Source organism: Oncorhynchus mykiss, chromosome 12 (genome assembly GCF_057628025.1).
Source record: "Oncorhynchus mykiss isolate SJ-2025 chromosome 12, ASM5762802v1, whole genome shotgun sequence".
Lineage (NCBI taxonomy): Eukaryota > Metazoa > Chordata > Actinopteri > Salmoniformes > Salmonidae > Oncorhynchus > Oncorhynchus mykiss.
The window spans coordinates 92,609,605-92,624,348 of NC_143033.1; the positions used below are offsets into that span (position 1 = coordinate 92,609,605).

At 46.0% G+C, this 14,744-nt stretch overlaps 1 protein-coding gene across 14 annotated transcripts; it reads left to right on the forward strand.

Annotated features, from left to right (window-relative positions):
• Positions 1-113: 113 nt before the first annotated feature.
• Positions 114-14,676, forward strand: LOC110486879 (uncharacterized). Of its 14 annotated transcripts, none has more exons than XM_090194085.1 (7): positions 114-213; positions 775-854; positions 1,016-1,125; positions 1,238-1,431; positions 3,332-3,472; positions 3,888-3,926; positions 4,076-4,338. In XM_090194085.1, the coding sequence occupies exons 4-7, from the start codon at positions 1,269-1,271 to the stop codon at positions 4,288-4,290; spliced, it is 558 nt and encodes a 185-aa protein (XP_090050211.1). In that variant the 5' UTR covers positions 114-213; positions 775-854; positions 1,016-1,125; positions 1,238-1,268; the 3' UTR covers positions 4,291-4,338. The 14 variants fall into 14 exon arrangements, with proteins under 14 accessions (XP_090050211.1, XP_090050215.1, XP_090050216.1 ...); XM_090194089.1 differs by having other exon boundaries at positions 1,238-1,407; XM_090194090.1 differs by having other exon boundaries at positions 1,027-1,125; positions 1,238-1,407.
• Positions 14,677-14,744: the final 68 nt, after the last annotated feature.

A 14,744-nucleotide genomic window follows, 5' to 3' on the forward strand; every position in this document is an offset into this window, starting at 1 on the left:
TTTACATGTTAAGACACTTCCAAAGCACTTTTATAATAATGTCCACATGGGGGGGCTGATACCGTCTGGAACACATTCGGCGTGGGAATGAGTTGCCCCCTCCTTCCCACTGCTGGGAACAGTCAAACGAGGCTGAACCACAAAGTGAAAGTAATTTCTTAGCTCGTAAGATTTGCCACGAGGACTGGACTATAGGGAGATTGGAATCAAATTGTAAGTATTATTTTGCTGCGTAAGTTTTGGTCGTAACTGAACAGTCTAGAAAGACGCATGACACACCTACATGTTTGTAGAGGTGTTGACTAACAGTAAAATCACACTATATGCTCCCAACAATTGAATGGGTCAACCCAAGAACAATAATTTCTGCAATGCAGTGGGTTTTTTTTTTAACTCACTGTATTGCCTGTCTTAATTTGTTCTGTAATTTCGTTTTCTGCATTGTTGATTAGTGCCCGTAAGTAAGATTTTCACTGTTAGTCGACAAGTATTATTTGACAAATTTAGATTTTTGCCAAAACGTTGGTTGTTAGGTTTACTCTTTAAATTGTTGGGAGTGTATATAGTGTGAGACTTTATTTTTTGTACATTGACCCTGCTCGCTTTTAGTAAGCGAGCAAAAAAAGGCAATGCTTGTATTAATCAATGCATATTATTCAGGCTATCCACTTGCTCTCAGATTTTAATTTGGCTCAACCACTGATTGTCAGGTGTGAACCCTTTCCTGTGGAGAGACCACAGTTTCACAGAACCCCTGTTTGTTTTTCTACTAAGGAGAAAGGCCTTAACATGGCATTAGTCTTCAGCTTGTCCACTCATGTTTCTCCTCATCACTGGGATGGAGACATCCAAAAGTAAGTCATTATGCATGCACAATTTGTAATACTTTTGCCAACACCACAACTTCCAAAATGCTCACAACGAATGGTCCAGGAGTTTTGTTTTATCCAAACTACACTGTCAGATGTAACATTTTCTGTACCACAGTCCTGTTTAATTGTGTTTTTCTATCTAGTGCTTAAACAGGTCTAAGTCAGGGCCCAGAGTTGAAGCAGGTCATCCAGGTGGACTCTGGGAAGGATGCAGTCCTGGAGTGCTCTGTGAACATCAGTGAGAAATCCACTGGTAATGTAAACATAGAGCTGGTCGTGTGGCGGAGGTTGGACCAGAATGATCTTCACAAAGGTGGACCTGTGTTCAAATGCAACATATTCAATCAACAATCCTCCAATCCCAGGTTGCAGCTGAACCCAAAATATCAGCTTCCCATGCCACCTGCCAATGAGAAAGACAAAGTTGTGTCCCTGTTGGTCAAAGAAACCCAGCCTGAAGACGAGGGTCCGTATGAGTGTGTGGTGAACACTGACAGTGGAATCACACATTGTAACTTCATGCTGAAGGTCACAGGTAACCTCACAGTTCAGCTCACAGGTAACCTCACAGGTCAGCTCAAAGCTTTTGGAGTCCCAACGTTTATAGGTCGGGCCCTGAGTATTTCCCAGTCAGGAAAAACGAAGGGCTTTACACATACGCTGCTCAAAAAAATAAAGGGAACGCTAAAATAACACATCCTAGATCTGAATGAATGAAATATTCTTATAAAATTCTTTTTTCTTTACATAGTTGAATGTGCTGACAACAAAATCACACATTGTCAATGGAAATCAAATTTATCAACCCATGGAGCTCTGGATTTGGAGTCACACTCAAAATTAAAGTGGAAACCCACACTACAGGCTGATCCTACTTTGATTTAATGTCCTTAAAACAAGTCAAAATGAGGCTCAGTAGTGTGTGTGGCCTCCACGTGCCTGTATGACCTCCCTACAACCCCTGGGCATGCTCCTGATGAGGTGGCGGATGGTCTCCTGAGGGATCTCCTCCCAGACTGGGACTAAAGCATCCGCCAACTACTGGACAGTCTGTGGTGCAACGTGTTGTTGGTGGATGGAGCGAGACATGATGTCCCAGATGTGCTCAATTGGATTCAGGTCTGGGGAACGGGCGGGCCAGTCCATAGCATCAATGCCTTCCTCTTGCAGGAACTGCTGACACACTCCAGCCACATGAGGTCTACAATTTTCTTGCATTAGGAGGAACCCAGGGCCAACCGCACCAGCATATGGTCTCACAAGGGGTCTGAGGATCTCATCTCGGTACCTAATAGCAGTCAGGCTACCTCTGGCGAGCACATGGAGGGCTGTGCGGCCCCCCAAAGAAATGCCACCCCACACCATGACTGACCCACCGCCAAACCGGTCATGCTGGAGGATGTTGCAGGCAGCAGAAAGTTCTCCACGGCGTCTCCAGACTGTCATGTCTGTCACATGTGCTCAGTGTGAACCTGATTTCATCTGTGAAGAGCACAGGGCACCAGTGGCGAATTTGCCAATCTTGGTGTTCTCTGGCAAATGCCAAACGTCCTGCACAGTGTTGGGCTGTAAGCACAACCCCCTCCTGTGGACGTCGGGCCCTCATACCACCCTCATGGAGTCTGTTTCTGACCGTTTGAGCAGACACATGCACATTTGTGGCCTGCTGGAGGTCATTTTGCAGGGCTCTGGCAGTGCTCCTCCTTGCACAAAGGCGGAGGTAGCGGTCCTGCTGCTGGGTTGTTGCCCTCCTACGGCCTCCTCCACATCTCCTGATGTACTGGCCTGTCTCCTGGTAGCGCCTCCATGCTCTGGACACTACTCTGACAGACACAGCAAACCTTCTTGCCACAGCTCGCATTGATGTGCCATCCTGGATGAGCTGCACTACCTGAGCCACTTGTGTGGGTTGTAGACTCCGTCTCATGCTACCGCTACTAGAGTGAAAGCACCGCCAACATTCAAAAGTGACCAAAACATCAGCCAGGAAGCATAGGAACTGAGAAATGGTCTGTGGTCACGACCTGCAGAACCACTCCTTTATTGGGGGTGTCTTGCTAATTGCCTATAATTTCCACCTGTTGTCTATTCCATTTGCACAACAGCATGTGAAATTTATTGTCAATCAGTGTTGCTTCCTAAGTGGACAGTTTGATTTCACAGAAGTGTGATTCACTTGGAGTTACATTGTTGTTTAAGTGTTCCCTTTATTTTTTTGAGCAGTGTAGTTTTGAATTCAAAGTGCCTTCCTCACACCCTAACACTGACCATTTAGTATTCTCCTTTTTGCATCATGATTTCCACTGTGCAGAGGATCCATCAAGAATTCTTGCTTTTCTCACATTAACCTCTATTAGTATCCAATATAAATTGACTTACCCTACAAACATGACCTAATTGATTGCATACCTGAATGTGGCGTGATTTTCATTTATAATGATTCTGATTTTGTGTGTTAGTGTTACAGTACGAGACCAGCACTGAAAAGGAGATTCCAAAGAACAGTTACATGAGTGTGGCTGCTGTATGTGTGGTAGTAGGCTCTCTTGCCATTGGACTGCTGCTTCTCAAGCTGTTTCAAGCCAGAAGACTCAGACAAGGTGAGCACCCAGGGTCATGTCCATTAGGGCACACTGTTGCAAAAATGTTTCAAGAAGTTATTCAGATAGTTCTTCCCCATTTCAGACTGCTTCTTTCCATTTCATGCCTAGTGAACATGACCCTGCTTTTCAGTCTCCGCAGAGAGGAATGCAGAGTACTGGGAAGATTAGTAGAGTACTTTCTGTTCTGGCTAAATGCCAGGATGTTGCTGTAGAATAAGTGGAATGGAGAACTAACTCAGACAAGATGACTTAGTTTAGTTTTTATTCTTTTAGTTTCTCTATTGCTCTCCTTCTCCTCCCCAGATGGGAATTCAGGATTTGTTATTCTATTGTCTCTGTAACAAATCACCAACCATGATAGAGCACACAGTATCAACCCCTGTAAAAGGTTGCTTCTGGTTTCCCTTTCCAGATGAACCAGTGACACAGGAAGACTCTGTTGTGGCAGAAGGTATGTTTGAGTATATTATATTTGTCTACCTAATGGAAGAGGATTCCTGTCAAAACAATCAAATTCATAGTCAAATGCAGTTTATAAAATGTGTATGGTAAAATAGTGTATAACAGTGTTGGTATTCCTGTTGTCCCCCATGGAACCAGAGCCTGAGGATACAGCAGTCCCAGCAGAGCACCAGGACAGGACTGTTTCCGTAGCGTCGGAGTGTTACCAGGAGTGTTACCAGGAGTGTTACCAGGAGTGTTACCAGGAGTGTTACCAGGAGTGTTACCAGGAGTGTTACCAGGAGTGTTACCAGGAGTGTTACCAGGAGTGTTATGATTCTGGCACTGTAATTAAAAGTATTCAACCCCTGTAGATTTCTTCACATTTTGTTACAATGAGGAATACAAATTGATTTAACTGTTATTCTGGAGATGGGATTTTGTCCTGGGTTTTGGTGGTGGGGAGTGCAGACAGGGCTGGAGAGAGCTGGCTGTGGTTATGTCCTGTGTTTTGGTGGTGGGGAGTGCAGGCAGGGCTGGAGAGAGCTGGCTGGGGTTTTGTCCTGTGTTTTGGTGGTGGGGAGTGCAGGCAGGGCTGGAGAGAGCTGGCTGGGGTTTTGTCCTGTGTTTTGGTGGTGGGGAGTGCAGGCAGAGCTGGAGAGAGCTGGCTGGGGTTTTGTCCTGTGTTTTGGTGGTGGGGAGTGCAGGCAGGGCTGGAGAGAGCTGGCTGGGGTTTTGTCCTGTGTTTTGGTGGTGGGGAGTGCAGGCAGGGCTGGAGAGAGCTGGCTGTGGTTTTGTCCTGTGTTTTGGTGGTGGGGAGTGCAGGCAGGGCTGGAGAGAGCTGGCTGGGGTTTTGGTGGTGGGGAGTGCAGGCAGGGCTGGAGAGAGCTGGCTGGGGTTTTGTCCTGTGTTTTGGTGGTGGGGAGTGCAGACAGGGCTGGAGAGAGCTGGCTGGTGTTTTGTCCTGTGTTTTGGTGGTGGGGAGTGCAGGCAGGGCTGGAGAGAGCTGGCTGGGGTTTTGTCCTGTGTTTTGGTGGTGGGGAGTGCAGGCAGGGCTGGAGAGAGCTGGCTGGGGTTTTGTCCTGGGTTTTGGTGGTGGGGAGTGCAGGCAGGGCTGGAGAGAGCTGGCTGGGGTTTTGTCCTGTGTTTTGGTGGTGGGGAGTGCAGGTAGGGCTGGAGAGAGCTGGCTGGGGTTTTGTCCTGTGTTTTGGTGGTGGGGAGTGCAGGCAGGGCTGGAGAGAGCTGGCTGGGGTTTTGTCCTGTGTTTTGGTGGTGGGGAGTGCAGGCAGAGCTGGAGAGAGCTGGCTGGGGTTTTGTCCTGTGTTTTGGTGGTGGGGAGTGCAGGCAGGGCTGGAGAGAGCTGGCTGGGGTTTTGTCCTGTGTTTTGGTGGTGGGGAGTGCAGGCAGGGCTGGAGAGAGCTGGCCGGGGTTTTGGTGGTGGGGAGTGCAGGCAGGGCTGGAGAGAGCTGGCTGGGGTTTTGTCCTGTGTTTTGGTGGTGGGGAGTGCAGGCAGGGCTGGAGACAGCTGGCTGGGGTTTTGTCCTGTGTTTTGGTGGTGGGGAGTGCAGGCAGGGCTGGAGAGAGCTGGCTGGGGTTTTGTCCTGTGTTTTGGTGGTGGGGAGTGCAGGCAGAGCTGGAGAGAGCTGGCTGTGGTTTTGTTCTGTGTTTTGGTGGTGGGGAGTGCAGGCAGGGCTGGAGAGAGCTGGCTGTGGTTTTGTTCTGTGTTTTGGTGGTGGGGAGTGCAGGCAGGGCTGGAGAGAGCTGGCTGGGGTTTTGTCCTGTGTTTTGGTGGTGGGGAGTGCAGGCAGGGCTGGAGAGAGCTGGCTGTGGTTTTGTTTTGGTGGTGGGGAGTGCAGGCAGGGCTGGAGAGAGCTGGCTGGGGTTTTGTCCTGTGTTTTGGTGGTGGGGAGTGCAGGCAGGGCTGGAGAGAGCTGGCTGGGGTTTTGTCCTGTGTTTTGGTGGTGGGGAGTGCAGGCAGGGCTGGAGAGAGCTGGCTGGGGTTTTGTCCTGTGTTTTGGTGGTGGGGAGTGCAGGCAGGGCTGGAGAGAGCTGGCTGGGGTTTTGTCCTGTGTTTTGGTGGTGGGGAGTGCAGGCAGGGCTGGAGAGAGCTGGCTGGGGTTTTGTCCTGTGTTTTGGTGGTGGGGAGTGCAGGCAGGGCTGGAGAGAGCTGGCTGGGGTTTTGTCCTGTGTTTTGGTGGTGGGGAGTGCAGGCAGGGCTGGAGAGAGCTGGCTGGGGTTTTGTCCTGTGTTTTGGTGGTGGGGAGTGCAGGCAGGGCTGGAGAGAGCTGGCTGTGGTTTTGTCCTGTGTTTTGGTGGTGGGGAGTGCAGGCAGGGCTGGAGAGAGCTGGCTGGGGTTTTGTCCTGTGTTTTGGTGGTGGGGAGTGCAGGCAGGGCTGGAGAGAGCTGGCTGGGGTTTTGTCCTGTGTTTTGGTGGTGGGGAGTGCAGGCAGGGCTGGAGAGAGCTGGCTGGGGTTTTGTCCTGTGTTTTGGTGGTGGGGAGTGCAGGCAGGGCTGGAGAGAGCTGGCTGGGGTTTTGTTCTGTGTTTTGGTGGTGGGGAGTGCAGGCAGGGCTGGAGAGAGCTGGCTGGGGTTTTGTCCTGTGTTTTGGTGGTGGGGAGTGCAGGCAGGGCTGGAGAGAGCTGGCTGGGGTTTTGTCCTGTGTTTTGGTGGTGGGGAGTACAGGCAGGGCTGGAGAGAGCTGGCTGGGGTTTTGTCCTGTGTTTTGGTGGTGGGGAGTGCAGGCAGGGCTGGAGAGAGCTGGCTGGGGTTTTGTCCTGTGTTTTGGTGGTGGGGAGTGCAGGCAGGGCTGGAGAGAGCTGGCTGGGGTTTTGTCCTGTGTTTTGGTGGTGGGGAGTGCAGGCAGGGCTGGAGAGAGCTGGCTGTGGTTTTGTCCTGTGTTTTGGTGGTGGGGAGTGCAGGCAGGGCTGGAGAGAGCTGGCTGGGGTTTTGTCCTGTGTTTTGGTGGTGGGGAGTGCAGGCAGGGCTGGAGAGAGCTGGCTGTGGTTTTGTTCTGTGTTTTGGTGGTGGGGAGTGCAGGCAGGGCTGGAGAGAGCTGGCTGTGGTTTTGTCCTGTGTTTTGGTGGTGGGGAGTGCAGGCAGGGCTGGAGAGAGCTGGCTGGGGTTTTGTCCTGTGTGTCGGTATCATTACATAAAATACTCTGTCAAAGTGGGTAAAAAATTATATTGTTTTTAAAGATTAATGAAAAATTAATCACTAAAATACTGTTACTTATTCTTGGGTAAGTTTCATAAGAGCTTTGCACACCTGTTTTGTGCAATATTTGTCCATATTTTCACATTTCTTCAATCTCTGTGACGGTGTTGGGTATCTTTGCTAGACAGCAATTTAAGTCTTGCCATAGATTTAAGCAGATCTAAGTACAGAACTGTAACTTGGCCACTCAGGAACTTCACTGTCTTCTAGGTAAGGAACAACAGTTTATATTAGGCTTTGTGTTTTAGATTATTGTCTGGCGGAACAGTGAATTCCTCTACCGGTGTCTGGTGTGAAGCAGGTTTTCCTCTAGGATTTTACCTGTGCTTTGCTCTATCCTGCTTCTTTTTATCCCCAAAAACTCCCCAGTATGTGCTGATGTCAAGCATACACATACCATGAATCAGCCACCTCTATGCTTGAAAATAAGGAGTCAGTTACTCTGATGTGTTGGGTTTGTCCCAAAGTCTAAAAATGTATTTGATATTTTTTTGTTGCAGTATTACTTCAGCACCTTGTGCAAACACAATGCAATAATTGTTGTAAAATTTTCGCTGTCAATTAGGTTATTTATGTGGAGTCACTCCAATGTTGTCGATCCATCCTCAGTTTTCTCCCATCACAGCCATTGAACTCTGTAGCTGTGTTATAAAAACACCAATGGGCTGATGGTATTTGTATTTAATAAAGATCTCCTTTAGTTCCTGCCAAGGCAGCAGCTGCTCTTCCTGGGGTCCAGGAACATTAAGGCAGTTATATACAATTTCAAATATTACATTTCATACCACTTTTCACAACACATTGTGTTCCCTCAGGCCACTTTTATCTACAACACAAAATCCATGTGTACGTGTGTGTCTGTGCCTCTACTTTTCCATAATGTGGATTTTTACCTGTTTTTGAAATCTGATTCTACGGCTTGCATCAGTTACCTGATGTGGAATAGAGCCATGTAGCCATGGTTCTATGTAGTACTGTGTGCTTCCCATAGTCTATTCTGGATTGTAAAGAGACCTTTGGTGGCATGTCTTGTGGGGTATGGATGGGTGTCCGAGCTGTGTGCCAGTAGTATAAACAGACGCCTTGGTGCATTCAGCATGTCAACACTTCTTACAAAAACAAGTAGTGATGAAGTCGATCTCTCCTCCACTTTGCGCCACGAGAGATTTACATTATTTATGTTAACTCTCCATGTACATTTAAGGGCTTGTCGTGCTGCCCTGTTCTGTGCCAATTGTCATTTTCCAAGGTCCCTCTTTGTGGCACCTGACCACACGACTGAACACTAGTCCAGGTGTGACAACTAGGGCCTGTAGGACCTGCCTTGTTGATAGTGTTAACAAGGCAGAGCTTTATTATGGATAGACTTCTCCCCATCTTAGCTACTATTGTATTAACATGTTTTGACCATGGACAGTTTACAATCCAGGAATACTCCAAGCAGATTAGTCACCTCAACTTGCTCAATTTCTACATTTATTACAAGATTTAAATACAATGCTTTTAGTTTTTGAAATATTTAGGACTAACTTATTCCTTGCCACCCGTTCTAAAACTAATTGCAGCTCTTTGTTAAGTGTTGCAGTAATTTCACTCGCTGTAGTAACTGACGTGTTTGTGGTGAGTCATCCTCATACATAGACACACTGGCTTTGAAAAAAATGGAATTCCTGATTCTACTGGATTATGTTGGAGAGGCTTCCATTAAATAACACCATCTGTGTTCTGTTGTCAGGTAACTCTTTATCCACAATATAGTGGTGTCAATATCGTCAGCTATTATTTTCAGTAATTTTCCATCCAAGTTGTCAGACCCCTAAGTAGTTCCCTCCCTATCCTGCAGCTCAGTTCGGAAGGACTGTATCTTTGGTGTGTCTGAGCCAGTAAAAGCTGCGGAGGGGAGAATGGCTCATAATAATGGCTGAAATTTAGTCAATGGAGTGGTATCAACCACTTGGAAACCACGTCTTCAATGTGTTTGATACCATTCCATTTACTCCATTCCAGACATTACTATGAGTCATCCTCCCCTCAGCAGCCTCCACTGGTCTGGGGGGGTTAATGCATCATCCACAGCATTTATTAACTTGACCATGCTTAACAAGATATTCAATGTCTGACAACTCCCACCTGTTTTGAGCACCACACTTTTAGCTTAAAATTATATTTATATATATATATATATATATATATATATATATATATATATATATATATATATTCGTGGGGGGCTTTGAGGTGGCAGTGGTTAGAGCGTTGGGCCAGTAACCGAAAGGTTGCTGGATCAAATCCCCAAGCTTGACAAGGTAAAAATCTGTAATTCTGCCCCTGAACAAGGCAGTTAACCCCCTGTTCCCCGGTAGGCTGTCTTTGTAAATAAGAATTTGTTCTTAACTGAATTGCCTAGTTAAATAAAAGATAAAATAAATAATAAAAAATAGTTTTGCTTGTTATTTCGGCATCAATTAATTTTGGCATCAGTTTGCAAAAAATATGGGGAAAAAATGTAATTGCGTTAATAAAGCCGCATACCAACATGGTATTAGGTCCAAACACTTAACAGACACCCTCGCCTTATGCCCTTAACGGAATCCCCGTCGCCATTTTGGCGGGCGGTCCAAATTATTAGCCAAGCTAAGAAAGTTTGCAACATAAGCCCCTCAACCCTCGTTTTTAGTCAGCTTTTCGAGTGTACTCCGGGGCCTGAAACTCCCCATAATTCAATTTGCGATGATTGTACATCCGCTAATAAAAGTCATTCTACAGTCTTCTATAATGTAGGACAGAGGGCTATACTTTTATTGAAGATATTTAAGAATGATTAGCCTAGATTTAGCCACAATTACATTATCTGAGAACAAACAATCTAATTGCTCTGTTAATACAACTAAAGGTGTGTAGGACATGCTCCAACTACATGTGTGGATTAGCCTTTTTTGTCATTTGTCTCCGCAATATATTGTAGAAAATATATTTATTGTCGTGCTTTTGAATCTAAAGTCAAATAAACATTGTTCAGTGAGCCACATCCATCCACCTTTGTATCAGCAAAGGATCTTGTTTGCTGACTGACATTTCCACCACATTTGCACTGTCTGTGTCTACTGGGCGTTATCTCACCATCACAGTTGCCTTTCTCTCTCTCTCCCGCTGCCCTTGAGCCATGATAATCTGCCTGTCACATGATCTTCTTCCCCTGTCCCCATGCAGCAGGCAGAACAGTTCTAGGTCCTGTTCCATCTTGGCGGGTGGTCCAAATTATTAGCCAAGCAAGGAAAGTTTGCAACATAAGCCCCTCAGCCCTCGTTTTGAGTCAACTTTGCGAGTGTACTCCGGGGTCTGAAACTCCCCATAATTCAATTCGCGACGATTGTACATCCGCTAATAAAAGTCAGCGAAAACATAAAACAACATCAATGGAGAAGTTTTACGTACAAGTGTAACTAAAAACAAATGGAAAAAAAGCTAGAAATGGTGCTACTAATGCACATGACTGCACAAACACATATAGTACATATGTTTTTGTTGGGTTACCTTTTGGAAATTGTAGAAATAAAACATCTTACTTCTTCAGAATGTCCAGCTAGGCAGGCTAACGTTAGTTAGCTAATTCATTCTCTAGCTAGGCATATATACTGTAGCGGCCCTGGGTTTATAAGCGCGGAGCCGCTAGAGCATGCTTTTGCGGCACAGTCGATAGCGCGCCGGACCTCCGGCTAGAAGGTTGAGGGTTTGAGACCTGCTCCCTGCTGTTTCATTACATTGGTGTCAGAAGTGATCGGACCTTGCATCCACGACAGTGCGTGTGCTTGGCCGGTCAGAGGCTGCGTCTTTCGAATCCGGTATCAGGAAGAATGAAAGTCAGAATCTGTCTTTAATTAAATTCAAGCAATAAAGGGCAAATGCAATTTTCGTATATACGGGTTCACTGTAACACCACGCAGGGTAGAACAGAGAACTGACTGGCAAGTATAGAACAATAGTGTTTATACCGTGATAGAAATAGTTCCAACCCCTCCATTGTCCTATCACAGTAGAGGCTGAGCGTGGTTTAAACTTGCTCAGCCTATCGCAGGCACTCAGGCTGGTCCCAGCCTCTTGGTGCTCCTTGGAGTCCGACATCTGCTGTTGTGTAGATTAACTATGTGTTGGTACCACACTCTAGTTGTAACAGTTTCTCAGTTCCTGCTATTGTGTTGTTCAGTATTTTTCCATCTCAGTTAAGCCTCGTGATGAGCTATGCCTGATTAACCACAACTTTGTAACATGCAGCAAGTCATACCATGTTGCTCAATATTGTCACACACACAAACAGGCAAAGCAGATGTAGCAAGCAGTTGTTCAATCTCATGATGATGCTCAAGTGCACAAATGCAGATACCTCACACAGCCAACATCCGATAATATTTAATCATATATATGGTAATGGCTATAATGTAAAACACAGAATCCCACACCGGTGAGCGAGTTCCTGTAAGACGTAGAGTCGCAAGCTAGCGCGAAGACGAGTTCTTTGAAAGGAGGGAGTAGTGTAATGACCCTGGGTTTATAAGCACGGAAATCGGATTCTGGTGGGCGGACTGAAGGGGTTGACGGACAGGCGGTACGAAACACACGCCCTGGTCCCAGGGTCCTCCTGGTTCTCCTCACTAGACCTCCGCAGTGGCTACTGGCAGGTGCCCCTCTCCTGCTAAGCATTCAAAATTTAACAAGTACTTTTGGGTGTGTGGTAGACATTCTATGGGAAGAGAGACTGCAGATTCTTTCAAACAACTATTATAAGATTTGCAAAAATGAAGCAATAAATGACAATCACTCAACAGTGCGTAATCAGAAAGCCCAACGAATAGCATTGGCTCTCAGCTTTTATAGAAAATGCAACCTCTATCTTCGTGGCAGTTTAGCAGATGGGTGGAAATGGGCGGAGCATAGTGTCTAAAAGGAGATAGCCTGAGGTTGATAGCACAAGGGCTCAACCATATACTGTAACTGCGTTCGTCACAGTTCACACTATAATGTGCTCCTTCCTGCAACTTCCCATACAGCTGAGTTCCTGCAAAAAAAAAAACGGGATGTGTCACATGCTGCGGTCGCACCCAAACGGATCTTACGAAATCACCCAGTCTTATGACCAAGTCACACAAAGACAACTTTGTATCAGGTTAGAAAAAATACAAGCATTTAACAATGGACAATCTTTAAGTAAAAAACTGAATTCTATGTCTAATTAAACAGTATAGTCGTGGCCAAACGTTTTGAGAATGACACAAATGTCTTTAGATATTTTTGTCAGATGTTACTATGGAATTATGAAATCTAATTACAAGCATTTCATAAGTGTCAAAGGCTTTTATTGACAATTACATGAAGTTGATGCAAAGAGTCAATATTTGCAGTGTTGAACCTTCTTTTTCCAAGACCTCTGCAATCCGCCCTGGCATGCTGTCAATTAACTTCTGGGCCACATCCTGACTGATGGCAGCCCATTCTTGCATAATCAATGCTTGGAGTTTGTCAGATATATGTATTTTTTGTCCACCCGCCTCTTGAGGATTGACCACAAGTTCTCAATGGGATTAAGGTCTGGGGAGTTTCCTGGCCATGGACCCAAAATATCGATGTTTTGTTCCCCAAGCCACTTAGTTATCACTTCTGCCTTATGGCAAAGTGCTCCTTCGTGCTGGAAAAGGCATTGTTCGTCACTGTTATGCACGCCTCTATGAAGAGGGAACGCAATACCCTGCTACAACTCAAATCCCAGTGAAGTGAAAGAGGTATGGGACTGTAGGTGCGAGTAAGGATGACAAAGGCAGAGAGTGGTACCGTTTACAATAAATTTATTCCGTCACACGGTAATATGGGGAAAAGTGGCTGGACGGAACCAAAGCAAAGAAAGTTAGTTAATCTCAAAGCCTCCTCTTCTATCTTACCTGCCTAAACACTATTTACCTAATATGGCACCACCTGGTGCCCTAACCAAAATACCGGGGGTGGTCCTCCCAGGTCTTACCTAGTGTGCCTAGACAGTGAATATACTACGGGAATATGTATGCCCGTGGGCCTCTTGCCTAAGCACTCCCAAGGTGCCTTCCCCTTTCCCCCTGGAAACAAATGAAACAGAATAACACAAACCATTTCAATAACCAAAACACTGCGTCCTATTGACACACAGATATAACCAATCAGCTCTCTCACTCAACCAATACAGGACAGACTAATCATCTCCCTCTGAGAACAACCAACACAGTATATCACCCTCAGCCATCAGCCTCCTCTCTCAGTAATGATCTTTCTGCAATCTATATCTCTGCAATGATCTCCCTTCTGAACAGAACACTGGCTTTTTTATAGCTTCAGAAGGAGTGTAATCGGATACAGCTGTAACTTGACGAGGGGGCTGGGTCAGCTCCAATTAGCCGTGGAGTCGACCAATCAGCTGCTTGGGGGATTCATCAGAGAAAAGGACCCCAGTCCTCAGCAGTCCATTCATTGTACCTTTTCCAGAATATCAGTCTGTCCCTGATGTTTTTCCTGGAGAGAAGTGGCTTCTTTGCTGCCCTTCTTGACACCAGACCATCCTCCAAAAGTATTCGCCTCACTGTGCGTGCAGATGCACTCTCACCTGCCTGCTGTCATTCCTGCGCAAGCTCTGTAGTGGTGGTGACACGATCCCACAGCTAAATCAACTTTAGGAGACGGTCCTGGAGCTTGCTGTACTTTCTTGTGCGCCCTGAAGCCTTCTTCACAACAATTGAACTGCTCTCCTTAAAGTTCTTGATGATCTGATAAATGGTGGATTTAGGTGCAATCTTACTGGCAGCAATATCCTTGGCTGTGAAGTCCTTTTTGTGCAAAGCAATGATGACGGCACGTGTTTCCTTGCAGGTAACCGTGGTTGACAGAGGAAGAACGATGATTCCAAGCACCACCCTTCTTTTGAAGCTTCCAGTCTGTTATTCAAACTCAATCAGCATGACAGAGTGATCTCCAGGCTTGTCCTCGTCAACACTCACACCTGTGTTAACGAGAGAATCACTGACATGATGTCAGCTGGTCCTTTTGTGGCAGGGCTGAAATGCAGTGGAAATGTTTTTGGGGATTCAGTTCATTTGCATGGAAAAGAGGGACTTTGCAGTTAATTGCAATTCATCTGATCACTCTTCATAACATTCTGGAGTATATGCAAATTGCCATCATACAAACTGAGGCAGCAGACTTTGTGAAAATTAATATTTGTCATTCTCAAAACTTTTGGCCACGACTGTAGTATGTCATGAATATTAATTGCCTCCACAGGTGTCAGGGAAAATGTATGGAGTAAAACATACATATTTTGATTTCGATTGTAGTGACGTAAAAGTTAGTCAAATAATTGTGTTTTGTTGTTTAACCTAATTTATTCCTAACCTATGATTCTGTCACATACTGACACCCATAATTGCACCTGAAATAAGTTCAGGTCTTGATTCTCTGTATGTTATTTTGTCATTTTATTTTGGTTTATTAGGCCTACCTCATTTGTTCAGAACCTAAGCGTAAAGTCGGCCTACTTCGTGTTCCTATTGGTGGAGCGGTTCTAGAGCAGACACCACTGTGGTATAGACATACTATATA

Coding starts and splice junctions, on each gene's coding strand:
- LOC110486879 (XM_090194076.1), top strand. CDS start 818: ATGTTTCTCCTCATCACTGGGATGGAGACATCCAAAA. Junction 855..1,026: donor TGGGATGGAGACATCCAAAA/GTAAGTCATTAT, acceptor GTGCTTAAACAG/GTCTAAGTCAGGGCCCAGAG. Junction 1,432..3,331: donor CCTCACAGTTCAGCTCACAG/GTAACCTCACAG, acceptor TTTGTGTGTTAG/TGTTACAGTACGAGACCAGC.